The 27,138-nt window shown below is 37.1% G+C and overlaps 1 protein-coding gene across 1 annotated transcript in view; it reads right to left on the bottom strand.

Moving 5' to 3' along the window:
* Cyp39a1 (cytochrome P450 family 39 subfamily A member 1) overlaps positions 1 to 26,993 on the bottom strand; it is a 119,958-nt gene extending 92,965 nt beyond the window's left edge. Inside the window, exons 1-6 of the mRNA XM_076860121.2 lie at positions 26,686 to 26,993; positions 13,284 to 13,419; positions 11,193 to 11,367; positions 9,268 to 9,417; positions 7,947 to 8,040; positions 3,788 to 3,892 (exon numbers count right to left, since the gene is read on the bottom strand). Coding sequence (XP_076716236.2) covers positions 3,788 to 3,892; positions 7,947 to 8,040; positions 9,268 to 9,417; positions 11,193 to 11,367; positions 13,284 to 13,419; positions 26,686 to 26,877 — 852 coding nt within the window. The 5' untranslated portion in view covers positions 26,878 to 26,993. The remainder of the gene's footprint in view (positions 1 to 3,787; positions 3,893 to 7,946; positions 8,041 to 9,267; positions 9,418 to 11,192; positions 11,368 to 13,283; positions 13,420 to 26,685) is intronic.
* Positions 26,994 to 27,138: the final 145 nt, after the last annotated feature.

The raw sequence follows: 27,138 nt of genomic DNA, 5'->3' as shown, positions 1-27,138 counted from the left end.
CCATCAGGTAAACCCAAATCAAAAGTACAAGAAGAGACCATCTCACCTCAGTTATAACTGCTGTTACCAAAACCAAGCAAACAAAACCCCTCAAAATAACAAAAGCTGATGAGAATGTGGGAAAAAATGAACTTTTTATACACTGTCAGTAAGAATGTAAATTAGTATTCCCATTATGGAGGTTCATAAAAATTACCAAAAATAGGTCTACCATGTGATCCACCTCTTCCACTCCTGGGGATATAGACAAAGAAAGTGAAATTAGCGGACCAAAGAGATATCTACAAACCCATTTTTAATGTAGCATTATTCACAATAGCTTAGATATGGGATCATTTGAGTTGGCCATCAACTGATTAATGGATATTTTTTAAAAATGTGGTATATAAGTACAATGGACTGAGCCATAAAGAATGAAATTCTGTCATTTGCAGCAAAATGGACAGAAGTGGAGGTCATCATGTTAAGCAAAACAAGTCAGACACAGAAAGACAAGAATCACATGTTCTCTCTTCTATGTCAAAATGTTTAAAAAAATGTTGACCTGAAAGTAGAAGAGTTATTACTCCAGCCTGGAAAGGGTGGATGGGTGGGCAGCAAGGATATAAGAAGTGTGGATGGGCTTGATCAATGCAAAATGCATGCATTATGAAAATCTCACAATAAATCACATTAATTTGTATAATTAATATGTCAATAATTAAAAATTATATAACAATTCCATGTCCAATTTATTGTATTTGAAGAGTCAGAGTTCACTTGGGAGGGGAATTCTGGTGATAGACGCACAGATATACCATTTTTTAGATATACCAGAGAGTTCAGATTTTATGTGCCTTATGGTACTTTTGGAAGTTTACTAAGATTGGTTAATATTTATTTTTAGGACGAACACAAGGAATCCAGCTAAACTACAGATGGCTGTGCAATGGTGTTAAGTCACCAATTTTAAGGCCTCTTTTTTTCTTAACAAATTTTTCTTTTTCAAAACTCTGTTATTTTCCACTTTAAAATGTAAGACAAGATATACAAAAGAGAATAAGGAATTCATGCAAGTTTATAGGTAATACTGAATCAATAAGCAAGAACAGGTGACCCTGAGGTCACTGTGCACTCGCATTTGGGAAAAAGAGTCGAAAACTGTTGTTCCCAACAGTACCAACTGCTATTTTGCCAAAGGGGTCAATTCCATGGTCAGAGCTGGGCAAAAAGAAGAAAGGCCACCTGACCCACTGAACAGCAGAAGCTGCTGCCACAATGCCCCTCCATTGTTTTGGAGGGTTAACAACGACAGTGAGAAGAGACAAGAAGGAAAGCTTTGTCCTGTGCTGGGTCAAGAGAAGATGAATTATGTCCCCCAGCATCTTTTACTCGTCCATCCAAAAATGATTTAACACATATTGATAAAGTCTCCATAACAGGCCAGATAGTCTTGTACCAATCACAGTCCACAAATATGCATAAGGCGATTTCTACCCGAAGAACTTTGTCTTCTAATTGGGGATATGAGACACACATAACAGGGGGAAAAGGAGCTAAATGTACAAGACACTGAAAGTGCCACCATGTGGTACAGACAACAAATACTGTGGGAGTGAGTGGGACCAGATGGAGATTGCTACTGAGAGCACTTAGAATTTCAGAGAGGCAGATAAAAAGGTAAAATGTCAGCTTTGCGACTAGTTTGGAGAAATGTTCTAAAAAAGCTCACTTGGCAGTCAGTTCACAGAGCCTCCTAGTACACGGGTACCAAGTCCTTTTGAAATCTGAGGCCTGATTCCCAGAGGCCTTCAGACAGAGTACAAAGTAGGAGTAGGTGATAAGGAAGTAATCCAGGCCCCAAGAAAGGACACACCCACCACCATCTCTGGCAGGGTTTCAGCAGCTCTCTTGGCAGCAACAGAAGGTCATCAGAGTCACTCCCATACTGGACCTTTGAGAAATCAAGTATTTTGGAAGCCAGGGCAATCTATATTCATTACTAATTGAAATTAATCATCAATTAAAACTTAGGTGATGATTTTTGCAAGGGAAGAAAATTAGCACTTTCCATTTCCTCCAGTAAAACACACACAACTATCCTTTGAGGTAGACACCTCAATCCCATTTTACAGACGTGGACACTGAGGACTGGAAGGGTTAAATAAGAGGCCCACTCTCACCCAGAGCTGGGGACTAGTTTTGTACCTGACCCAACAACCTTCCCAAGACTCTGCTCCCACATCAGGCTGCCTCTTAAAAGTGCCATTAAAAGCCAGCAAGATGGAACTTTTGCTAATCAGACACATCCTTTCTGAAATGAACGATTTAAATCCTTTCAGATCAGTGCCAGGAACAAATTCCAAAGAACTGACTTCCTCTGTGTCAGATCAATGGCCCTTTGTGAGGCTTTCTTCCGGGGGACCCTTCTAATTAGATCTTGAAAATTAATCCTCTGACAGGAGAGGCTGGTTTGTTTTTTTTTTTTTTTTGTGCTTTGGGAATTGTTTTGATGTTTGCTTTTCAATTTTGTAGCAGCTTAACAGTATCCAAGAAAATCATAAGGAAAAATAGAGAATAACGTTAGAGAGGTCTGTAAAGCAGGAGAAGGGATTACACTATTTTTACTTAGCCACACAGGATGAAATGTATATAGTCTCGTGGCTGACATGTATTTGATCAGAGAGAACAGAGTTACAATCTCTATTCCCCCCACCAAAAAGAAATTTCACACCAACCTAAGAGAAACTGGGATATCAGGACTTGGAAATCTATTAGCCACCTCCTTTAGAAAGAAGAAGGAAAATAAATAATACTGAAAACATCTTGTTTATTTCTGTTTGTTAGAAGAAAAAGAAAGAAAATGACACTTATCATTAGAAATGGGTTGAATGTGCCTGTTTGATAGGAAACTAATATGTAAAAGGGTCTCACCTGTAATTCTGGATAACATCAGGAACAGTGAGCCCAATGTGAAAGCCTCCTCATCAGGAAACTAATGGAAGTGGAGAGAAATCTCAGGGCTCTAACCTAACTCACGACAGCTTTAAAAGGAAATAGTTTTTGAAATCCTCTGTTCTCTTCAAAGGTATTTTGAGTTCCAATGTCATGAGCCCCATTGTCAGGGAAGTGTGCAGGACTAAGAGGCAAAGTCTTGCAAATGGTGATAGTGCTGAGAATAGGTATGGAGGGAGAGAAAGAGCCCACATTTATTGGGTACCAGCTGAGATCATTCTGTTGAATCCTCACAGCAACTTTTTAGAGAAACGGAAGTGTATAGAGAAATGAGTACCCAAGACCTAGGACTGTACTAGAGTTTTAGGTACTTTATTTCTTTATCAATAAGGAAACGGAGCCACTCTGAAGAATTTGAGTTCTACCTTAAGATTCTAGAGCTATGACTGAGGATGTCTGGATTTAAACCAATTCTATCTGAAACTCTCCGTTCCTCTACTCTTTCCCCCATAAAAGGCTGGGGCCAAACCTTGTGTGGCACCAATACTGAGCAGATAGCTTGCACATAACAAGTGCTCCATAAACAGGGGTTGTTACCGTGGCTACAAAGGGCAAGCTTTCCTTTTTGGCCTGTACCCACTGCCTATCAGAGGATTCACTTTGGATCTTTGCTCTGCCTCCTTTGTGACCTACTCATATTTCATTAGGCATTCAATTTTGTTTTTTATCTCACAACTGAAACCATTGTAGTCTTCCCCATAAGTGAAAGAACTAAAGGAGGGTGGGTTGAGAGAAAAAGAGCAATAAAAGTCCAGTAGACAGAAATGCAACCTACATTTTATTACATACTTACAGGAACAGTATTTGACAGAGAAGCCCAAAGCATTAGCAGCACATAATTTGGATTTAGTTTATTTGTTTCCATCTCTAGAATCTCCAGCACAGCCTGCATTAATGTCTGTTTAAAATAAATAGATACTGTCAAACCATGGCTTTGTGACAAAGAGAGATAACAATAAGCAGAAAAGTATGCATTTTTATTTAATACAAAAGAAAATATCCTTGTCATTTCTAGACTTCAATTTGAGGCATGCTAAAGGATTGATGTACTTGCTGGTAGTATAGCAATTAGGAATAGCAACTCTAGTGGAGTTCAATTGCATTTCTGTCTTGTTTCAAATCTTGATTCTGCTATTTAAGAGGTGAGTGACCTTGGACAAGCTAATTTAAGCTCTTCGTACCTCAGTTTCGTCATCTGTCAAATGCACATAATATGGCATCTACCTCAAAGATTGTTGTGAGAATTAAATTAATTTATGCAGTTACCTATAAAATGCCTGGAGCAAAACCTGGTTCATATTACGATAAATGTTACCTTTTAAAAAAATTAATTTCTGCTCTTAGGAAAATGTAAGCAATCCAGGAACAAAGATTAATTGCTTAAAATATCTAATGTACTCCTCAGTCTATACCCAAAGGACTTAAAAACAGCATATTACAGGAACACAGCCACATCAATGTTTATAGCAGCACAATTAACTATAGCTAAGCTGTGGAACCAAACAAGATGCCCTTCAATGGGTGAATGGATTAAAAAATGTGGCATATATACACAATGGAAATTACTCAGAAATAAAAGAGAGTAAAATCATGGCATTTGCAGGTAAATGGATAAAGTTGGAGAAGATAATGCTAAGTGAAGTTAGCCAATCCCAAAAAACCAAACGCCGAGTGTTTTCTCTGATATAAGGAGGCTGATTCATAGTTGGGTAGGGAGAGGGAGGAATAGATGAACTCTAGATAGGGCAGAGGGGTGGGAGGGGAGGGAAGAGGACCTGGGGTTAGAAATGATGGTGGAATGTGATGGACATTATTATCCAAATTACATGTATGAAGACACAAATTGGTGTGAATATACTTTGTATACAACCAGAGATATGAAAAATTGTGCTCTATATGTGTAATAAGAATTGTAATGCATTCCGCTGTCATAGATAAATGAAAAATTAACTAAAAAATATCTAATGTAATCCTTCTCATTTTAATCTTTAAAAGCTTCCCCTTGACAGTGTGGTGGTGCACACTTGTAATCCCAGCAACTCAGGAAGCTGAGACAGAAGGATTACAAGTTCAAAGCCAGTCTCAGCAACTTAGCAAGGCCCTAAGCAATGTGACAAGACTCTGTCTCAAAATAAAAACTAAAAAGGGCTGGGAAAGTAGCTCAGTGGTAAAGTGGCCCTGGGTTCAGTTCCAAGTACCAATAAATAAATAAATTTGAAATTACTTTGTAAAAGGTAACATTGTGGCTGGTACAGAATAAGTGCTGCATATATATAAGCTTCCATCTCATTACCACTTCTATAATAATGGATTAGCAGAAATAAAAATGGTTTAAGTATGAATCTCATTTACTTCTTTGTACTATAAGTTATTAGAAATCTAAGTTCTATCTCATGAAAATCTTATAGGTGTATTTCATTCTTTTTACATGTTATTCTGTGGTGTGATGATTTTAAATAAAAATATCAGTATAACATATATAGAGAATAACATGGAAGATCACCAAAATTTGCATTTATTTTACAATAAAATACATGTATAATTTTTAAATATATGTATAATTTTTAAATATATATTTTAAAATATATACATGTATTTTAAAATACATGTATAATTTTTTTAAATATATATTTTTAAATACGATTTCTATCTAGTGTTCTGCAAATCAGTCCTTATATAGTAGAATATTAAAAAAAAAAAAAAACCTCTTTATTTTTTTCCAAGCCCACATTAAAGAAAAAAAGATAGTGGTGGGTGGGGGAGACAAGCTCCGAATGAACACTGCTGAAGAAAAACAGAGAAACAAAAAACAAAAAAATGAAGTCCATGAATCTTGAAGCCAGATATTTTTCCCCAAAGTCTCAAATGTTGGGTTAACTTCTGCAAAGTTCAGATTTTGTTGTTATTCAAATAGGGAACCCAAGTGCCTATGATTTAAAATGCCTCTTTTCTTTACAGTAAGAAAAATAAACGTTATTCTACAAATATAAGGAATTTTAGCTTGAGATTTTAAAACCCTATTTTCTAAGCTCATAGATTACAGATGTGGGTTTACCTTCCACACACATATACTTCTCTGTCCCTAACTCCTGGAAAGCAATACAAACAAAAATGTATGCTTGTCTATGTGTATCTGTAAAAACGACATGTTTCTTGAGCATTTCTGTCAATGAGAAGCATTCCAGAAGAGCATTCTGTTTCTTTCTTTAGGAGGGAGACGTGTGAGCATTCACACATTTCGTTCTTCTAAGCCTATATTCTTCTCCAGAGTTAAGTTGTTTGGGACAACTCTTATGGTACAACTAAAGACAAGTAAAGATGACAAGTGATGTCATCTTTAAGTATGAAAAGAGTTGAAGTGATTTTTAAAATGATTACAGTGCTGAACTCTAAACTAGTCCTTACTACGTTTTAAGCACTTAAAAATTAACTCATTTAATCCCCGCAGTGACTCTATGAGGTACATGAGGAAACTGAGGCCAAGAGTTCAGATACTGCCCGTGGTCACACACTGGTGACCACATTTGAGTCCAAGCAGCCCAGACCAAAAGAAACCCAGGTTCTTGGGAGGGGGGGCATGCATCAGATCAGATCATTATCAAAAGTTCCTAGAGGTGATTCTAATTACTGTCAGGGTGAAAACCATGCATTAGAAAGCCTCAGAAACACCTGGAAAGGCTTGAGAAACTGAATTGCTGGGCTCCAGCTACCCCAGAGCTTTCGATTCAGGGAAGAACCACAGGCATAGACTACCATGGGGGGCATTGGTCCTAGTACTTGACACTTAAATCCTTCTATTCTATCTTCTCTAAAGAAGGAACAGCTGGTGGTCATGGCCTCAGGATCAGGGTCTACTTTATAGAGCTTTATTATCTGTCCAAACTTACTATTGGTCCATCCTGTCACTATTGGCATAGCTGTTAAATAAAAATTATCAAAGGCTATTGTTTTGGACTAAATTCCTGCACTGGGCCCCTATCTACAGACCAGACTAAAAATCAAATGGAGTCACCCAGGCTAAAGTTATACATCATCAAACCATAATTAAGTTGTGCTCTGACTTTCCAAGAAATCAGGAGAGTGACTGACTGACAAATGTCCCAAACAGACCAATAGGCACAACATGAAGTTCCCTTTGCTTTAATCCTTAACTCCATTAATCCTTACAAAAAGTAACCAGAAGTGATCTGATATTAACCGATCAGTCATTCTTTTTTTGTTTGTTCGTTTTCTTTTGTTTTGGGTGCTAGGGATTGAACCTAGGGGTGCTTAACCACTGAGTCACATCCCTACTTTCTCAGCATTTTTTTTTTTTGAGCTCCTACTAAGTTCCTTAGAACCTCACTAAGTTGCTGAGGCTGGGCTCAAACCTGAGATCTCCCTGCCTCAGCCTCCCAAGCCTCTGGGATTACAGATGTGTGCCACCATGCCCAGGTAGTCATTATATAGTTCTCCCTGTCCTTCATCTTTATGGGAAGTGACTTTGAAACCAATGATCATATTTTTGTTCTTTGTTTCTGTTTTTTTTTTTTTTTGTTGTTGTTGTTGTTGTTAGTTTGTTTTCAGCCCTTTTCTATCTATGGAACCAACCTCTTCTGCTCAGCCTATCAGAATATTTATTCTATTTTCTACAATTGCAAAATAAGGTCTATTAAGATCTTTAAACTAGATTATTTTTTTCCTTTGACATGGTCAACTATATGATGACATATAAAAAAATTAGAATTTTATTTCATTGGTAGCCTCTGTTTTTTCTTGTATAGAATAGGATTAATAACTTCAGTGTTGTGAGGATATAATAATAACATATGTCAACATGTCCAGTATATCCACTTGGCACAAAAGTAGCATTAATTCAACACATGCTATTTAGTAAAAATATTTTTACAAATCATAGTTTATTACCATCTTCATCATATGTATTTTAGCAAAAGAAGCTAAAGAATACTTACCACAGAATTATCTTTTGCAGATCTACATGCTTTTATATCTGGAATGCTTTTCTCAAATAGGGCTAGGAGCCACCTTTTGGATTTTGACCAGTTTCTGCATGAGGAAAAAATATGTGTGTAGAAATTAATTTGAAAGCATGTTAGGAGTAATGGGTCATAGTATAAAACAGAGAATGTCCATGGAATTAGAATTATTTCTTCTAATTTCTTCTTTATTTTGGGGTAGACTTTAATATGAGGTCTGTTTCATGTGAGGTCTACCTCATATGTTCACAAGGACAATTAAGAGGACAAAGGGAAACACATTTTAGTCTTTAGCAAAATAAACATCTGGATTCCTAATGGATCGGCATTGAAGAAGAAATGAGATTGTACAACTTGCTTGGTTTACTTTCGCTATGGCTGTTCTAAGTTTTAAAAGGAGGAAAACCCAGCACAGAGACCAATTGCTAAATTATGCCTGCAAAGAAACTGGCTATCATTGTGTTAATCTTTCTAACAAGTCACCATTATACGTTGCAATAGTCTAAATGTCTGTGACCTCTTCAAAATCCTACGTTGAGATCCTAGTCTCCAAGGTGATGGGATGAGGAGGTGGGACCTTTGGGAAGGTCCCCCAATGTAGGGAACTAGTTTCCTTGTAAAAGAGCATGGACAGAATTTGTTCACCTCTTCTACCACATGAGGACACAGTGAGAAGTGGACAGTCTATAAGCTGGAAGAGAGCCCTCACCAGAACCGAGTCTGGCTGCAACCCTGATCTTCAACTTCTCAGCCTCCAGAACTATGAGAAATAAATTTCTATTGCTTATGAGCCACTCAACCCATGGTACTAAAAACAGCTCAAATGGAAGAAGGCATACAGCAACTGCCAAGAAATTAAAAACTTAGGCACTTATTTTGCATTTGAACCATTTTACAAACATTTATCTGAGCCAACTGTAAGAAATAACATTTGGCCACACCTACTTTTGCTTCAAAGAGAATGGGGCAGAGACAGGTCCCACTTGATGCCTTGGCATGGATCCAAACTGAATCAATGTCATAATAATAACTTACACATGAAATAAAAGGCCTCAAAATAAATTCTTTACCCCTTCTTTCTCACTCCATAGCCAAAAAAAAAAAAAAAAAGTTAAAGAAAGAAATGCATCTCTTTTCTTCATTCCTCCCTCAATTCACATTTACACACTAAAACACAAATAGGTCATAAAATAACTCCTCTCCCACTTAAATTGCTGTTATACATATCTTGGAAAAATAGAAATGAGAAGACTGTATAAATTGCTGAAAGGAGCTGTACAAAGAATCAGTGACCTACCTCAGCAGCCATTCTGGCATCTGGGACCCATACTCAAAACCCTCATCGTAAGCTTGAAAATGCTGGTAAAACTCCTTCATTTTCCTCTCGTGTGTAAGAAACAAACCTTTATTAAAGAGTATATTCACTGTGACAGGATAAAGGAGATGCCTACAAAGACAGAAATACACAGTAAGTAGACACAATGACAGGAGAAGAAAGGTACAAGATACGAAAGAGGTGACTTATTAGGAGTAGATACTATGTGACAATTTCTTTTGGGAAAATCACTCTTTTTTTCGAGGTGGGGAGTTACTGGGGATTGAATCCAGGGGTACTTGACCACTGAGCCACACCCCAGCCCTATTTTGTATTTTATTTAGAGATGAGGTCTCACTGAGTTGCTTAGCGCCTTGCTTTTTTGCTGAGGCCAGTTTAAACTTGCAATCGTCCTGCCTCAGCCTCCAGAACCACTGGAAAAATCACTCTTAAAAATTTTTAATATCTGCTAACTATGGTCAAGATGATTTGGGGATAGCTGAAATTGTGGTCTTATTTATCTGAAGATTCTAAAATCCTTTCTAAGCAGACATATTAGATAAGTCCTGACAAATATGAGATAAAAAACAGAAGCAAATTTATTCAATGCAGTTCAACAAGAAAATAATAACAATGTCTAAGGTACAGCCCTTGCCTTTCAAGTAACCAGAGAATCAAGGGCAGTAATAGTCACCAGATTTCATAATTCCTCACAGGATCCCACATAGTCAAACTACTGCATATTGAAATGCACTCTGATCTTTAATATTTTTTACTGTAAGTGAATTAAGAAAAGAATATCCGGGGCTGGGATTGTGGCTCACCGACTAGAGCTCTCACCTAGCAAGGGCAGGGCGCTGGGTTCCATCCTCAGCACCGCATAAAGATAAAATAAAGGTATTGTATCCAACTACAACTAAAAATATTTTTTAAAAAAAGAAAAGAATATCCAAAATACTCAATATTCAAAGATATCTAATATCAAAGATATTTATGCCCCTTTAGGATCATTTTTCTCCAAAGTTTCAAAAACATCCAGTGATTTGCATTGTTCTATTACAAATACTATGCAAGCTTTAGCAAATTTTTAAGTTTGTTTGGTTGAGTTTGCTTTTTGACCCCCCTCTCTTTCTGAACTTCTAAGAAACTACTACATATCATTCTGTTTTAAGTCAGAACTGCTGGATTTTGCCTTCAGCATTCCACTGAGGTGGAAAAGAGCTTCAAGTTTTCTAATCTACCAAATCTCTTAAATCTCTTTATGTGTGGAGGGAATCTGCCCTCATAGCTTCCATGCCCAGCCTTAAACTTTTCCAGAAAGCTTTAGAACAGAGCTGATCCATCCCCCACCCAAGTTCTCTCCTGTCTCTTGGGGCCTACCTTCTAAGATAACAGTCTTAAAACAGTTCTGAGACCCACCCTGGTTTTGTCTGGACTACCTTTTGAAGTCTCACAGGTACCTCCTGGACCCTCATGATCCACTTCTCCATTCCCTTCTCTCTCCTGTCCTCTCCTTGTCTGATCATCACAGACTGCTCTGAATGGTGGGTGTATGACAATGGTAAGAGGTACATCCATGTGGCATATACACAATTACTAGAAGGATGCTATAGAAATTACTATAAATATATCAAAATGATTGTATTGGCTTATTTGCTTACAACAAAATTGAAGTGCTAAGCTAAAATTGCACACTAATTAAAATTTAAGATTTTTTTAAAATCTTTAATAGCCTCATTTGGTAGACTTCATTAACTGTATTGAATCAATTTGTTTCTAATTACTTCATTACACCAAGTAATTTCCAAAGTCCAATGTATCATGTTAAAAATTTTCTTTTTAATTCCAGAAAAGCATGATTAAATCATACAAACACATTTACTTATTTATCTATTTTACCTATTTACCTTACAAAGTTGGTCAGTCCCATTGTCCCCTGAGTGCCTAGATTTTCCAGTTGTTCATGTATCTCTTCAGTCAGTTGCCCAGTAAACTGATGCATGTTGAAGGTCCCCATTTTCCCTTTCATCATAATATATAGCTTTTCATTCAGTGTTAAAAAGATATTCTTTGGAATTGATGCTATAAACAGAGAAAACTATTTTCAAAACAAGCAACCACTCTTTAAAGCATACGAACAGTATATACTTCTGCCAATACTTGGTCAGTAGGGACGATCACCAAAATCCTTTTCTCACATAAAATCACATCTGGCAAGTAAATGCAGGGGAAGATTCAGTCCATACTGTGAGACAGCACCAGTCTAGAGGGTGACTCACTTTAAGGGAGGGAGAGGATTGGTTTTCTGCTTCTTCCTTCTCTAAATCTATATTCCATACATATTTAAAATATTTTACATATCCCAGCATTTTCAGAAGCTATTCTACATGCTCAAAACATTCTTTGTTTTACTACTCTAGCATCTACCCCCTCCCACCTACCCACATTGATAGGATCCACATTTCTCTTGCTAATTTCTATTTATCCTTCTAGTATCTTCTTGAATGTTACTTGTACCAAAAAGCCTTTTCAAATCCCATGAATAACTGACTCCACTATTACCTTTGTATTCATGTTCTTTTCACAATATACACTTCCAGTTAGGTTGAGGTAGTCGAAATACAAGGTATTTTAAAAATATATCTCCTTAGATTTTTCTTTTATCTTGTTGTATTGTCTCTGAAGTATCTTTTATCAAATATAAAAATATAATTTTATATTTCATCATCTTATTATATGTAGGTTATATTTTGTGTGAGTTAATTAAAAATAAGCTCTAGATTTCCTGAGCATATATCTTCTCTAGGAGAATTTTAAAAAGGAATGGGAAACAGGCTTAAGAGTAAATATTATCATTTTTATTTTTTTAAATATTTTTTAGTTGTCAGTGGACCTTTATTTTATTTATTTATCTGCAGTTCTGAGAACCGAACCAAGGGCCTTATACATGTTAGGCAAGGGCTCTACCACTGAGCCACAACCCCTGTTCCTATTATCATATTTCATCTGTTAAACAGAAATATTTATACATAAAAGGCCCCAGGAGAGGCACAGATGAAAATAAAAGATAATTTCCATAAACCTCAATAGGTAAGTTAGTATATTTTTTTCCTAAAAGGATATGTTACCATACAGATGAAAAGCCTTCAAAATATTTATATTTCTTGATCAGAAATTCCACAACCCATATATCTCTAAGCACCAAATAGTGTTTAACCAACATGTGATTTTCATGCAAGCAAGAAGAAAAAAAACAATTATGGTATTGATCACTGAGAAATTCAAAACTTTTTGTCTTAAGAGCAAGAAATGAATGAGAGTACATGAAGAAGAAAAAAAGAAAGAGGACGGAGATGGTAGAAACAAGTGCAAACATTGTGAAAGCAGAGAAAACAAATGGGCACAAAGTGAACCAGCTTTGCCTTCTGGGAAGGACGAAGAGCTGTAGCACACAAATCCACAGCCTGGGAAGAAAGGAAGGCCAACAGCCGCAGTAGAAGCGCGCCCCCACCACAAGCCAGCAGTCGCTAAATTAGATGGGGAATTTGTGAACAGGCAAGCCAGGCCCTGGCTTACCTTACTAGCCCTGTGGGATATGTCAGGAAAAGCCATTCAAGGGCTTCCTAAACAGAAAGTGGAGCAACAACATGTAATCAAGCCAAGAGCTGTCGTCACAGCTGCAGAAGAGTTTTTACCAACATTTTGGGTGCTGTCATGTGATACACACTCCAAATAGTCTTTAAAAACACTCAGTGAGGTAACCCCATCTCTTTCAACATGTCTAACTGAAGTCTAAAAGTATCAGCCTGCCAATAATTTGCCCTTCAATGACCAGAAAAGTTCATCCCACGCTATTTTCTCCTTCTAGTTCTACCTGGAAAATAAAGTGATGGGCCCTCTTCATTCTTGATGGAAGCATAAGGATGTATTTTTTGCCTTCAGCTTCTCTTCAATTCCAGCATTGTACTTCAAATGAACTACCTGAATGTATTATTTACCTGTACGATAGACGGGAGTTTCTACTGCTAGCTCAAAATTTACTTCTTTGGATTTTAGAAATACGTTAATTCCCTCTTCTTCAGTAACAAATGTCATTCGGTTTCCCATAGCAAAGACAGTAAATATTGGTCCATACTGAAATAAAACATAGAAACACATTTTATATTAATAAGCATTTCTAAGAATGATTATACTTTCCTCAAGAACTCCAATACTGAAATTATGGTCATGATAAAAATTATTAGGACTATATCTGATAATTGTAAATTTTGACTGTTTCAACCATGTTGTTATATAAATCCAAATTTATTCTGTCCTAATAATGTCTAATAAGATAGTTATTATTAACTCATATCTTCTTTTCTTATAGTATGAAATAATAATAATTATTATTATCATTATTTATTTATTTATTTGATATTAGGGATTGATCCCAGGGGATCAATGCCTTCTTTCTCCAACTTTACCACTCAGCCACATCCTCAGCTCTTTCACATTTTATTATTTTGAGATAGGGTCTTGCCAAGTTGCTAAGGGTCACACTAAGTTGCCAAGACTAACCTCAAATTTGAGATCCTCCTGCCTCAGTCTCCCAAGTTGCTGGGATTACAGGCATGTAATCCTGGCATGCCTGGCAGTATAAAATAATTATTAGAAAATAATAATTATAAATAATAACTAGAAAATATATCAACATTGTGATACAAACCATTATTGTCAAGATATCAATAGGATTATTAGCAACTAATAGCTTGACATTATTCAAGAAAAAGACACAAAAATTACCAGTTGCTTTTATAAGAAATCCAGGGTCACTCAACTATGTCTTGAAAACTCAAATACTTTTCTGTCTGCTGAAAGCCATAGCCAAGTAGGAATGAAGCATGGCATTTGGGTTGAAAGGTGGCCCTGCTCAGGGATTAGGGTGGCTCCGGGTTTAGGGTGGATCCTGCTGGGAATAGGGCGGCTCCAGGATTAGGGCGGATCCTGCTGGGATTAGGGCGTATCCTGCTGCCTCAGGCGCCCGCTCCTTTGGAGTTCCCGTTGAGTTCTCACAGGGTTCTGAGAGAATTGGTACGCAGAGCCCAGTGGAGGGAGTGTATTCCCAGGTAGTGTGTGTAGAGTGTCGGTGAGAGTTCGGGAATAAAGAGTTGCTGTTTGAATCTGCAAGGCTTTGTGGTGGCTCGGTTATTTTGTGCCCAGCCAGACTGCGGCATCTGTCCACTAACCTGTTCACTTTCTTATTTTCCAAAATAGCAATTTTACCTGTACTTCTTACTCAACTCTCTCCTTCTGAGACCCTGTTACAAGATCCTGCCTTATAACTAACTAGAAAAGATGCAGGCAATGAACTGAGAGCAGCCTCATCTTCTGAGCACTGCATCTGGCTAATCAAGCAAACTTGTGCCCATTCCCCCAGCTTTCCCTCCTGTTAACACGGACAGAAGTTCCCGCTCCTGGGAATCTCCGACTCCTTCCCTGTCTTATGGACCCTCTGCTCCCTTGCTTTCTCTTTGTTCTACATTTTGCCTTTATCTCCTACCTCATTTCTCTCTCTCTCTCTCTCTCTCTCTCTCTCTCTCTCTCTCTCGACACTCCTAGCAGCCTATAAAACATACTCTAGCATGAAGTTTCACTTCAGGGAGTCCATCATCTTGCTGGGAAATAGGGATGTCATTTTGGTGAATTCCAACTATAATTGAGCATTTGGTTTAATGATGAATGTAGGAAAAAAAAACATACTCTTACCCGTGATTCTATCATCATAAGAAACCACACTTTCACAGCCCATTACAGTTATTATAGATGTCTCAGAATATCATTTATGCTCATTGCTACTTCAATAACAGTCATTTCTACACCTACAATGAGATGGCAGATGATTACTTCTATGATACATTTGTGGGTGCTACCAGGCAACTGTGGGTCCATCACTGCATTGCTAGAAAATGAAGCCCATCCTCCCACAGTGATGACCCAGACATCTGCATTGCTTTTCAATATTACCAATACTATTTCAATTATTTACTAATCAATACTTAGAAGATGAGTCTTTTTCATTGTTTGAAAGCTGCTCACCTCGTGGTGGCCAGGAAGCAGAGCAGAATGTGGCAGGGAGATAAACCCTTCCAGGGCACATCCCCTGAGCTTCTTCCTGTCCCACTAGTCCCATCATCCATCGTCGGATCAGTCCACCGGATCCGTCCGAGCCCTCATGATCCAACTACTACCCAAAGCCCTGACTCTGAACACATGAGATCTGGAAGGGGACAGTCCAGATCTAAACCATAACATGGAAGGTGGCCTTTGGCCACATGGATGGGTAGGGGCTAAAATCTAAGAACTATTTCCTAGATCTAGATTAAGATTATAGTCTCCATGGTTTTTTTCCTAAAAGTTTTATAGCTTTATGTTTTTTTTCGTTGTTCAAAACATTACAAAGCTCATGACATATCATCTTCCATACATTTGACTCAATTGGGTTATGAACTCCCATTTTTACCCCAAATACAAATTGCAGAATCACATCGGTTACACACTCACATTTTTACATAATGGCATATTAGTGACTGTTGTATTCTGTTACCTTTCCTATCCCCTACTATCCCCCCACCCCTCCCCTCCCATCTTCCCTCTCTACCTCATCTGCTGTTGTTCAATTCTCTCCCTTGTTTCCACCCCCTTTCCCCTCACAACCTCTTATATGTAATTTTGTGTAATATTGAGGGTCTCCTACCATTTCCATATGCTTTCCCTTCTCTCTTCCTTTCTCTCCCCCCACTTGTCTTTGTTTAATGTTAATCTTTTCCTCATGCTCTTCCTCCCTGTTTTGTTCTTAGTTGCTCTCTTTATATCAAAGAAGACATTTGGCATTTGTTTTTTAAGGATTGGCTAGCTTCGCTTAGCATAATCTGCTCTAATGCCATCCATTTCCCTGCAAATTCTATGATTTTGTCATTTTTAAGTGCTGCGTAATACTCCATTGTGTATAGATGCCACATTGTTTTTATCCATTCATCTATTGAAGGGCATCTAGGTTGGTTCCACAGTCTAGCTATTGTGAATTGTGCCGCTATGATCATTGATGTGGCAGTATCCCTATAGTACACTCTTTTAAGATCCTCAGGGAATAGTCTGAGAAGGGCAATAGCTGGGTCAAATGGTGGATCCATTCCCAGCTTTCCCAGGAATCTCCATACTGCTTTCCAAATTGGCCTCACCAATTTGCAGTCCCACCAGCAGTGTACAAGTGTACACTTGGGCAGATCGTATGACTTAAGAAATTTATCAATATCTTCACTATCTTCTATTTTATAGGAATATAGGGTTTCAAAATACTTTCTAATTATCTTCTGTATTTCTGTAGTGTCTGTTGTGATATTGCCTTTTTCATCCTGTATGTTAGTAATTTGAGTTCTCTCTCTTCTTCTCTTCGTTAGCATGGCTAAGGGCCTGTCGATCTTATTTATTTTTTCAAAGAACCAACTTTTAGTTTTATCAATTTTTTCAATGGTTTTTTTTTTTTTTTGTTTCAATTTCGTTGATTTCTGCTCTAATTTTAATTATTTCTAGTCTTCTACTACATTTGCTGTTGTTTTGCTCTTCCTTTTCTAGGTTTTTAGGTGTAGTGTGAGTTCATTTATTTGTTGGTTTTTTCTTTTTATGAGGAAAGAACTCCAAGAAATGAATTTTCCTCTTAAAACTGCTTTCATTGTGTCCCATAGATTCCGGTATGTTGTGTCTGTATTGTCATTTGTCTCTAAGAATTTTTTTATCTCCTCCTTTATGTCTTCTGTAACCCATTGATCATTCAGTAACATATCATTCATTTTCCATGTGATGTAGGATTTTTCCTTCCTTTTTTTATCATTGATTTCCAGTTTCATTCCATTATGATCAGATATGGTGCATGGTATTATCTCCATGCCTTTATATTTACTAAGAGTTGCCCTATGGCATAATATATGATCTATTTTTGAGTAGGATCCATGTGCTGCTGAGAAGAATGTGTATCCACTTGATGAAGGTTGATATATTCTATATATGTCAGTTAAGTCTAGGTTATTGATTGTGCTGTTGAGTTCTATAGTTTCTTTATTCAGCTTTTGTCTAGAGGATCTGTCTAATGGCGAGAGCGGTGTGTTGAAGTCACCCATAATTATTATGTTGTAGTCTATTTGAATCTTGAACTTGAGGAGAGTTTGTTTTATGAACGTTGCAGCTCCATTGTTTGGTGCATACAAATTGATAATTGTTATGTCTTGTTGGTGGATGATTCCTTTTAACAGTATATAGTGTCCTTCTTTATCCCTTTTGATTAACTTAGGTTTGAAGTTGATTTTATTCGATATGAGTATGGCCACTCCTGCTTGCTTCCGAGGGCCATGTGAGTGGTATGATTTTTCCCAACCTTTTACCTTCAGCCTGTGTATGTCTTTTCCTATCATATGAGTCTCCTGAAGGCAGCATATTGTTGAATTTGTTTTTTTGATCCAGGTTACTAGCCTATGTCTCTTGATTGGTGAGTTTAGGCCATTAACATTTAAAGTTACAATTGAAATATGATTTGTACTTCCAGTCATGTTTATTTATTTATTTATTTTAGTTTGGCTAGTTTTTACTTTTTGGTTATTTTCCTCCCCCTTTACTGAGATACCTCCCACTGTTAGTTTTGGGCACTATTTTTCAATTCCTCTTCTTGTAGTATTTTGCTCAAAATGTTTTGCAGTGCTGGTTTTCTGGCTGCGAATTCTTTTAGCTTTTATTTATCGTGAAATATTTTAATTTCATTGGCAAATCTGAAGCTTAATTTTGCTGGATACAGTATTCTTGGTTGGAATCCATTATTTTTCAGCGTTTGAAATACATTGTTCCAGGATCTTCTCGCTTTCAAGGTCTGTGATGAAAAATCAGTCGTTAACCTAATTGGTTTACCCCTGAATGTAATCTGCCTCCTTTCTCTCGTAGCTTTTAATATTCTCTCCTTGTTCTGTATGTTGGCTATCTTCATAATTATATGTCTTGGAGTTGGTCTATTATGGTTTTGAATGTTTGGGGTCCTGTAGGCTTCCAGGATTTGGCAATCCATTCCATCTTTCATCTCTGGGAAGTTTTCTAGAATTATTTCATTTAATATGTTGTCCATTCCTTTGGTTTGAATCTCTATGCCTTCTTCTATCCCATGACTCTCAAATTTGGTTTTTTTATAACATCCCATATCTCTTGAATAGATTGCTCGTGGGATTTAAGCATCTTTTCTGTGTTGACTATATTCTTTTCAAGTTGATAAACTTTGTCTTCATTATCTGATGTTCTGACTTCTACTTGATCTAGTCTATTTGTAATATTCTCATTTGAGTTTTTAACTTGGTTTATAGTTTCCTGAATTTTTAGGATTACTGTTTGATTTTTTTTTTAAGATCTCTATCTCCTGGTACAGCTCGTTCTTTGCCATTTGAATTTGTTTAATTCATTTTCAAAATATACTTTTATTGCTTGGACTTGCTGTCTCATGTCTTCTCTAATATTCCTTTCCATCTGAATTAGGTATGCCTTGAGTTCTTTCCCTATCCCTGTTTCTGATGCTTCTAGGTCCTCCTGTAGAATTAATTTGTCCTGCATTGTTTGTACTCCTTTTTTCCCTTGCTTTTTCATGATGTTCACGTTACTTTCCAGCTCTATTTGATTGCTGTGTTTCTGCTCTCTTCTATAGATTTGTTTTGGTTTTGTATATCTCTGTTGTCTCTCCTTTGTGTTGGAAGACTATGCCTGCTAAAGTGGATTCCGCTGGGAAGGAATTCCGACGGCCGACCTCCAGTGACGTCACCTCTCTGCTATGGCTGGCCCCAGGCTCCTTGCCAGGGTGTCCGAATGGGGGGTGGGGGGTGGGACTGGACTGTCTCTGGTTGGTTTCAGCTCCCGGTCGCTCAGTCGTGCGGGCAGCCAGCGGGCGATCACCACTGGCGGGCAGGCGTTCTCCAGCCACCCAGTCTTGCGATCTCTAGCCGCCCAGTCACGCAGTTGGTCGCCGTCAGGCGGGTGGTCTCCAGCCGCCCAGTAGCGCAGGCAGCGGGTGGGTGATTGATCACCAGCGGGCGTGAGGTCTTCAGCCGCCCAGTCGCACGGGCAGCAGCCTGGCTGTCGCCGGCGGGCGGTCTCCAGCCGCCCAGTCGCGCAGACCTGGTCTCTAGTCCCCTGGTTTCTCCTGCTAGTCCTGGTTTCTCCTGCTAGACCAGGTTTCCCCTGAGTGATGCCTCTCAGCAGTTCAAACTGCACTCTGGGCCTGCCATTTGCTGGGTATGGAGGGTGGCTATTGGGAACCCCGGCACTCCATTGTTTTGATTTTTTCCGCTTGCCCCTCCCCCAGCGCTGGCTAGACAGTTTTCGTTTTCGAAGATGATGGGAGGGGGAGTTGAAGGTCAGGTGTCTCTAGTTTTCCCTGCGTCTTTCCCTGCGTCTTTTCCCACGGAAAGCCTAGGAGAGATTTTATGCAAATTCCCCTCTGTATGGGAGATGAGCTGAGTAACACACACCTGTTTTATTGTTGCAATCTGTCGGAGAGTGGCGGTGGTTACTTCAGCTCTCCAAGATGGTGGCCGCTGGTTTCCGTGGTGGAGTTTCCGTTGTGGGGGATAGAACTGTACCGCCTCCTTCCCCATCTGAAATCCTGAACTCAGCCCGGGGCTCATTGAGAGCTCAGCCCACAGGATTCCACAGAATCCGCAGCCACGTTCCTCTCTGCTTGCTGGTCGCTTCTCCCCGGCACCCCGCCGTCTGTAGCCGTGGGGAGGGCCGCACGGATCCTATAGCTTTATGTTTTACATTAAGTTCATGATCTATTTTGAATGCATTTTTGTTTAAGATGTAAGACTTAGGTTGATGGACACATTTTGGTGTTTGGAGGTCAGTTTGTTTTGTTTATTGAGACAGGAATTTGAGGATACAGAAAAAAAAGATAAACTAAATCTCCAAAAATAAATAAATAAATAAAGTGCCCACTGAGATGCAGGAAATGACCATGACCCACTGGAATGCGAAACAAGCAACTTCTGAGCAACCCAGCTCCTGCCCTTGGCTGGCAACCTTGCCCCCAACGTCATATGAGGAGAAGGCTAGGAAAACTAGTGTGAAACCCTGTAACTCTGCCCTGACTCTACCTCCAGCCCAGCCCTAGTACTGTCCATCTATAGATATTTTTGTCCCAAATCAAGGGGTTGCTGTCTCTTGCTTTCTCTCTGTCTCTCTCAATAGACCATATCAGTATCATTTTTTTCTAAATTGTTGAAACTGGTGTATGCTGAAATTATTTTCCTTTAAGTATGCCAAGGATCCTACTTGTCCTGAGTTGAGATCCCACTTGTCCTGAGAACTCCTCCAATGACAGTTAAGAGTATCAAACTACTTCATCACCATTGGTTGAGAAGGCTATCTTTACTCTGTTGAATTAGTTTTGCACCTTTGTCAAAAGCCGAGTTAGCTATTGGTATGGGTCTCTTTCTAAATTCTCTAGTCTGTTCTAGTGATCATTTTCTCTATCCCTTTGCCAATATCACACAATCCTGATAAATAATAAGTTTTAAAACTGAGTGGAATGATTTCATCTACTTTTCTTTTTCAGAATTGTTTTAGGTGTTCTAGTTCCTTTGCCTTTCCATATAATTTTTAGAATAATCTTGCTTATATTTATAACAAGTCTTGCTGGGAATTTGATAGTATTTGCATTAAAATGGATTTCAATTTGGGGAGAACTGATATCTTTACTAAGATGGCTTTCTCAATCCATGAATACAGTATATCTCCCACTTAAGACTTTTTTTAATCAGTGTTTATAGAGATTTCAGCATGTAAGTCAAGTACATATTTGATGAATTTATATCTACATTTTTTTCTAAATGGCTATAAATGGCATTATATTTTTAATAATGGTTTCTACATATTCATTGTTAGTATATAGCAATACAACTGAAAATTAAATAGAACCTTACAAAACTTCTTAAGAGATTTATTTATTTATTTATTTATTTTTATTTGGGATTTTCTACACAATTCTAGAATCTGAAAACTGGGAAAATTTTATTTCTTCCTTTCCAAGTATATGGATTTAATTTATTTCCTTGCTTTTTTGCACTGGTAAATGTTCCAACACTGTGTTTATTAAGAATAATGAAATCAGAAATCTTTGCTTTGTTCCCAATCACGGAGGGGTAACATTAGTCTTTCATCATTTAGTATCCTGTTAGCTATACGATTTGTGTTGACATTCTTAATCAAATTTAAAAACTTCCTCTCAATTGCTAATTTTCTGAATTTTTTATCCTGAATAAATACTGAATTTTGTCAAATGTTTTTTCTGTACCAAGTGATATAATCATACACTTTTTCTCTTGTAGCCTATTGATATGGTGCTTTATATTGGTTGATTTTCAAATATTAAAATGATCTTGAATCCCTGGTAATTACCCCTACTTGGTAATTCCTTCCATATATTGCTAAATTTTATTTGTTGATATTTTTTATAGGTTTGCCTGTGTATTCATATAGGATTTTTATCTATGTTTTTTTTTTTCATTTGCATTGTCTTTGGTTTGACATCAGGGTAATAGTAGCTTCATAAAATAGAACAGAAGTATTCCCTTCTCTTCCACTTTCTGAAGAGATTGCATATAATAGATTCTTACTTCTTTAAACATTTGGTATAATCTCCCAGTGAAACAATCTGGACCTAAAGAATTCTTTTAGGGGAATTTAAAAATTACAAATTCAATTTTATTAGTAGTATATCTATTCTAATTATCTATTTCTTATTGAATAGTAGTGGTAGTTTGTGGTTTTCTGGGAGCTGGTCCATTTCATCTAAGTTGTTAAATTTATGTATGCAGGATTATTCATAGTATTCCATCATTCTTTTGATGTCTATAGTGTCCACAGTGATATCTCCTGTTTTATTACTAACACTGGTCACTTCTGTCTTCTGTCACTCTTACATGAGGTCTGGCAATGTTATTGATCTTTTAAAAAGACCAACTTTTTCTTTCACTGATTTTCTCCATTGCTTTTTTTCTGTTTTCAATTTCCTTGTTTTCTGCTTTTTAAAATTTCTTTCCCTCTGTTGCTTTGGGATTATCTGGCTGCTTTGGGTGAGTCTTGAGGCAGAAACTCAGATCATTGACTTCAGTTTTTTTTTTTTTTATATTTATTTTTCAATTTTGGGCAGACACAACATCTTTGTATGTGGTGCTGAGGATTGAACCCAGGCTGCACGCAAGCCAGGCGAGCCCGCCACCACTTGAGCCACATCCCCAGCCCGACTTCAGTTTTTTGTTTTTTCTAATATAAGTACTTAGTGATAAACTGATATGTTACTTTTTTCATTCAGCTCAATGTATTTTGTATTTTGCATGAGACAAGTTAAATTATAAAGACTCAGAACAATAGAAAAGTAAGGAATAGAAAAAGATGTATCATGAAAACCAAAGAAAGTTGGAATAGCTCTAATAAATATTAGAGAAAGTTGATTTTAACTCATGATAGATTACTACATGTAAGGCCATCAAATAGCTCTTCAATGGGCACACAGTGTCCTAGTTAAGCTATTTTAATATAGAGAATTGTGTTTGGGGGAGGTCTGTTTGCTAGCTGTATCTTGTACTCTTATTTATGGATTTCAGCACTATAAATGTGGTGGGAGGCAGATACCATTTCATTCAATAAAATCTGAAAAAATCATGATACTTAATTGTGTCAACAACTTTCCAAGAGTTTTATGAAATTATTCACTATCATTTTTACAAAATATCCAAACTTGTCCTAATGAATTTTGGGATATCGTTTGCAAATAGTGTTTCCATCATGTCAACAAATAGATGACCTTAGCTGCCAATGGGCAGCCTGAGACACATACTATTAGACCTTTAAAATTACTTTCATAGTCAAAATATCAGAGATTTTATCAAAGTCTTATGCTTAAAAATTGTGAATCATACTTAAAGATTGATATAACCAGAACTCAGTTTGAAATATAAACAAAATCCTGTCTCAAAATTTTCAAATATTGGGTTTACAACATAGGTTTTTTTTTTTTTTTTTTTTTTTTTTTTCTGTTGTGAGCTTCTAACTAAAAATAGAGCATTAGCCATCTAGTGCTCAACTAGGGTAGTACCTACTGTCAAGGTGACATGGTGGGCAACAGGATTCAGTTTTCCATAATCCTTAGTTCTTAACTGGCTGTGGGCCAGGGCCTCCCTCTGTTTCCTACCTTATGGGTCTCTCCATCAAAGTGTATGAGTTGAGAAAAAAATAGAGTCTGTTATCCAAAGGGAGGCTTAAGGACATGAGTCACATCCCATCGTGTATGCCATATTTTACTCATTAGAAGGGAGTTACTAAGTTCTTCTGACACCTCACAGGAGGTAATTATACATGGGAATGGGTTGCAAAAGGTGGGGATCATTATGAATTATTTTAGAAATACACCCCACATGATTATCAATGTGGAAACATGTTAAATAAAGTTAGGTATATCCATACATCTTTAAAAAAAACATTGAAAGTTCTAGATAGTACTGATAAGTAAATATTTCAGTATCTTTTAACCAAAAACCAGTGGGTAGTATGATGCATTTTGCTTATAAAAGATGGATAATAAGAATCTATAATTGTATTTGTTTGTACACGGTTAAAGAAACTATGAAAGAATATATAAGAAATGAATTAGTATTACCAAGGCTGGGAATAAGGGGTAAGAACTGAGTGGCAATGAAACAGAGGTCAGAGAGATGTTTCACTGTAGTTTTTATTTTTTCAAAAAAATTGAACTATATTGATGCATCATCTACTCAATTACTAAATAAAAATAAAAGGAGGATTTTTACAGTCCTCAAAGTTTTCTCTTCTCTGCCTTCTCCAGGGGCAGAAGAAGCTGAGGGGGCAATCTTTCATGCTGAGACTTTAAGTGGTTCAGTATGCAGTTAGTGTTTCCTACAGTAGCCACTTAAATGCAATTTTCTGTCAAGGCTACCAATTAGAACTTACTGCAGCTACCAGGAAAAAGCAGAAGGCACCCTCCACTCAAAATCTGGTTCCAATGTCAGACTGATGATGTCACCCACACAAGAATGGCGTGTGGAAAGGTTTATTACTTACACAATGGGCTTTTCTGGGAAGAAAACCACTTGTCTCCCAAGATGATCTGAAAATGGCTTAAGAAAGCAAATCTCCCTTGGGGGGTTTAATTACAGTCAGAAATGCTGATCTGAACATTTCTGCTTGAGGGTTATTTTTAAAAAAAGTTTTATTTAAGTATAACTGACATACAATAAACTGCATATTAAAGTATACAGTATTCTAAATTTGGCATATATATATATACCTGTAAAATTTCCACAATCAAGATAATCAATATATTATTCACCTCCAAGTTTTTTTGTATTCCCAATAGCCTCTTAATGAATTTGTTTTTCTTTATAGTTGCTTATTTTTTACACAATAGTGAGATTTGTTGCTACATACACATACACTCACACAATATAACACAATTTGATCAATTTCATCCCCTAGTAAGAGTTGGTGTTTTGTACAGTTTAAATCTCCCCTGGCACCAAAGATGGGAGTTCCCACCCTTTCTTAGCATCCTGCCCAGATGACCAGTACAAGGGGAAGAGGCAAGAGTGAAGCATAATAACTTTCAGTATCAAATGTAAAACAATATAGTCATCTTTTATATTTTAATACTAGAAAAAGGTAATTTGTACTGTGTCACATAATATTATAGTTGACTCATACAACTTGTTTCATTTAAGAAAAGCTACAGAGGGCTGGAGATGTGGTTCAGTGTTGGAGTGCTTGGCTAACATGCATGAGGCCCTGGGCTCCATCCCTAGCACTGTAGAAGAAAGAAAGAGAAAGAAAAGGGGGTGGGGGAAGAAAGAAAGAAAGAAAATTACAGAATCCTTACAAATATTTAATCTGATCAAGCTTATTAAAAAATCCTCAAAAATTATCAGAATCAGATGCCTACAAAAGGCTGTAGGGAACAAAGGAGTGTTTTTTCAGGAGATACCTTTTTTCATCTATTGGACTAGCAAAAATTATGAAGAATATTGGTATGCAGTATGGTCCAGGATATAAGAAGCCATGCAATCCATACACTCAAAGGGAGTTAAAAAGTATATATTGTTACATCTTTGGACAAGGGTAATATGATACCAAATTTAAGTGCATTTTCTCATATGCAATTCTAGTTTTAGAAACTTAGTCTGAGGAAACAATCAGATAAATGCAAAATGTAAGACCACATACACACATGCTAAGAAACAATGCTTGAGATAAAGAAAAAGGGTGGCAACAACTTAAACATGCAACTACTGGGATTTAAGTATGCTATCATATCTTTATATCATGAAATATAGCCATTAAAAAATTCAGAGAAATACTGACATGGAGAAATCATTCACATTGAATTTTAAATTCAAAGGGACACAAAATAGAATTACAGTATTATACCGCTGTTATTTACTCGATAGTTTATAAATGCACAGAAAAAAGGCAAAATAATATACTGTAAAATTTTAATGTTTCATTTCTGGTGTGATATTTTGGTTACTCTTATTTTCATCTTAGTTCTCTTCACTATTCCCCAAGATTTTAAACCAAATTGGAATCTCAGAAATTTTTAAGGTAAACCATCAAAAGTATATATAATGCTACTACTATATATAGAATTATTTTGTAAATTGGGCTAACCAGATAGAAACCTATATGGAGAAAGCACAGAAAATATTTTAATACAATACACAATAATGATGATGGTTAGCATCACCACAAAATCTTGGTGGCTGGAAATTGAATAGAAATTAAAAGGCTGGCAAATGTTTTTTCCCTAAAATGCTCAAACATTTGAAAGACACTTTAAGAACAAAAACATCTGTTACAACCACCCATCATCAATAACAATACTAGCAAGAAAAATTTGTAAAGATCAATTTTGCAAGCAATTTTTGCAGTATCCTGGTATTAGCTCCATTTTGGATACGAATTTATCACTCATTTTCACAAATTTAAATCACATTACACTTCTGTTTTTTCACAACTATTGCAAGCATTTAGTTAAAATGTATTCACTTCGAAATTAACTTTGATGAAGTAACTAACACTTAAAAGTTAATCTCTACTTCCAGTAAGGCAGATGCAAGCTGCATTATATTTCGTCTCCTTCGCAAAACCTTGCGTAGGACATGGTTGTTGATTGTTGGTAGAGGGATTAAAAATGCTTTATTAACAATGTTTAATTGCAGGAAGGAGGTATATTCCCGGTGTTCTAATATTGCACCTGAAATCTAATGAAAAAATAAATAAAAAGGAAAATGTTAACTTCTCTGAAAAACCCGCCTGCGCGCCACATACCTTGATTCGTGCTTTCTCTATAAATTCTAGAGGGGCTTTCCCAAGCTCCAATCCAGCTCCAATCCAAGGAATCCACCCCTTGATGCACGGAGGTCTACGCAAATTCTTTCGTTGAAGGCATAAGAAAAGAACAACGCAACCCAGGGCTATAATCACTGTTGGGGAAATCAATTCTGTATTTTGTTCCATCATTTTCCAAAATGAGAGAAGTTTAACAAAGTCCTGCTGACCTGGCACTTTCTCGTACCCTGTGTGCTAGGGAAGACCCTCCGGGTCTCCCAATCTTTCCGCTCCAACTTTTGCAGCTAATTCTCTTTCGTAATTGTAACTTCCTTTCCCCGCCCCAATTTTTAGGTGATGTTTGCATCATCGCTCCCTCCCACCTCCTCTTCTATTTCAAATCCTGGCTACCACCAAAACCAGGCAAGGGCTGGGCTGGGCTGGGCTAGACGG

The sequence above is a fragment of the Callospermophilus lateralis genome, chromosome 6, assembly GCF_048772815.1.
Source record: "Callospermophilus lateralis isolate mCalLat2 chromosome 6, mCalLat2.hap1, whole genome shotgun sequence".
Taxonomy (NCBI): domain Eukaryota; kingdom Metazoa; phylum Chordata; class Mammalia; order Rodentia; family Sciuridae; genus Callospermophilus; species Callospermophilus lateralis.
The sequence above is the reverse complement of the archived record's forward strand: the minus strand, read 5'-3'. Positions and strand labels throughout refer to the sequence as shown.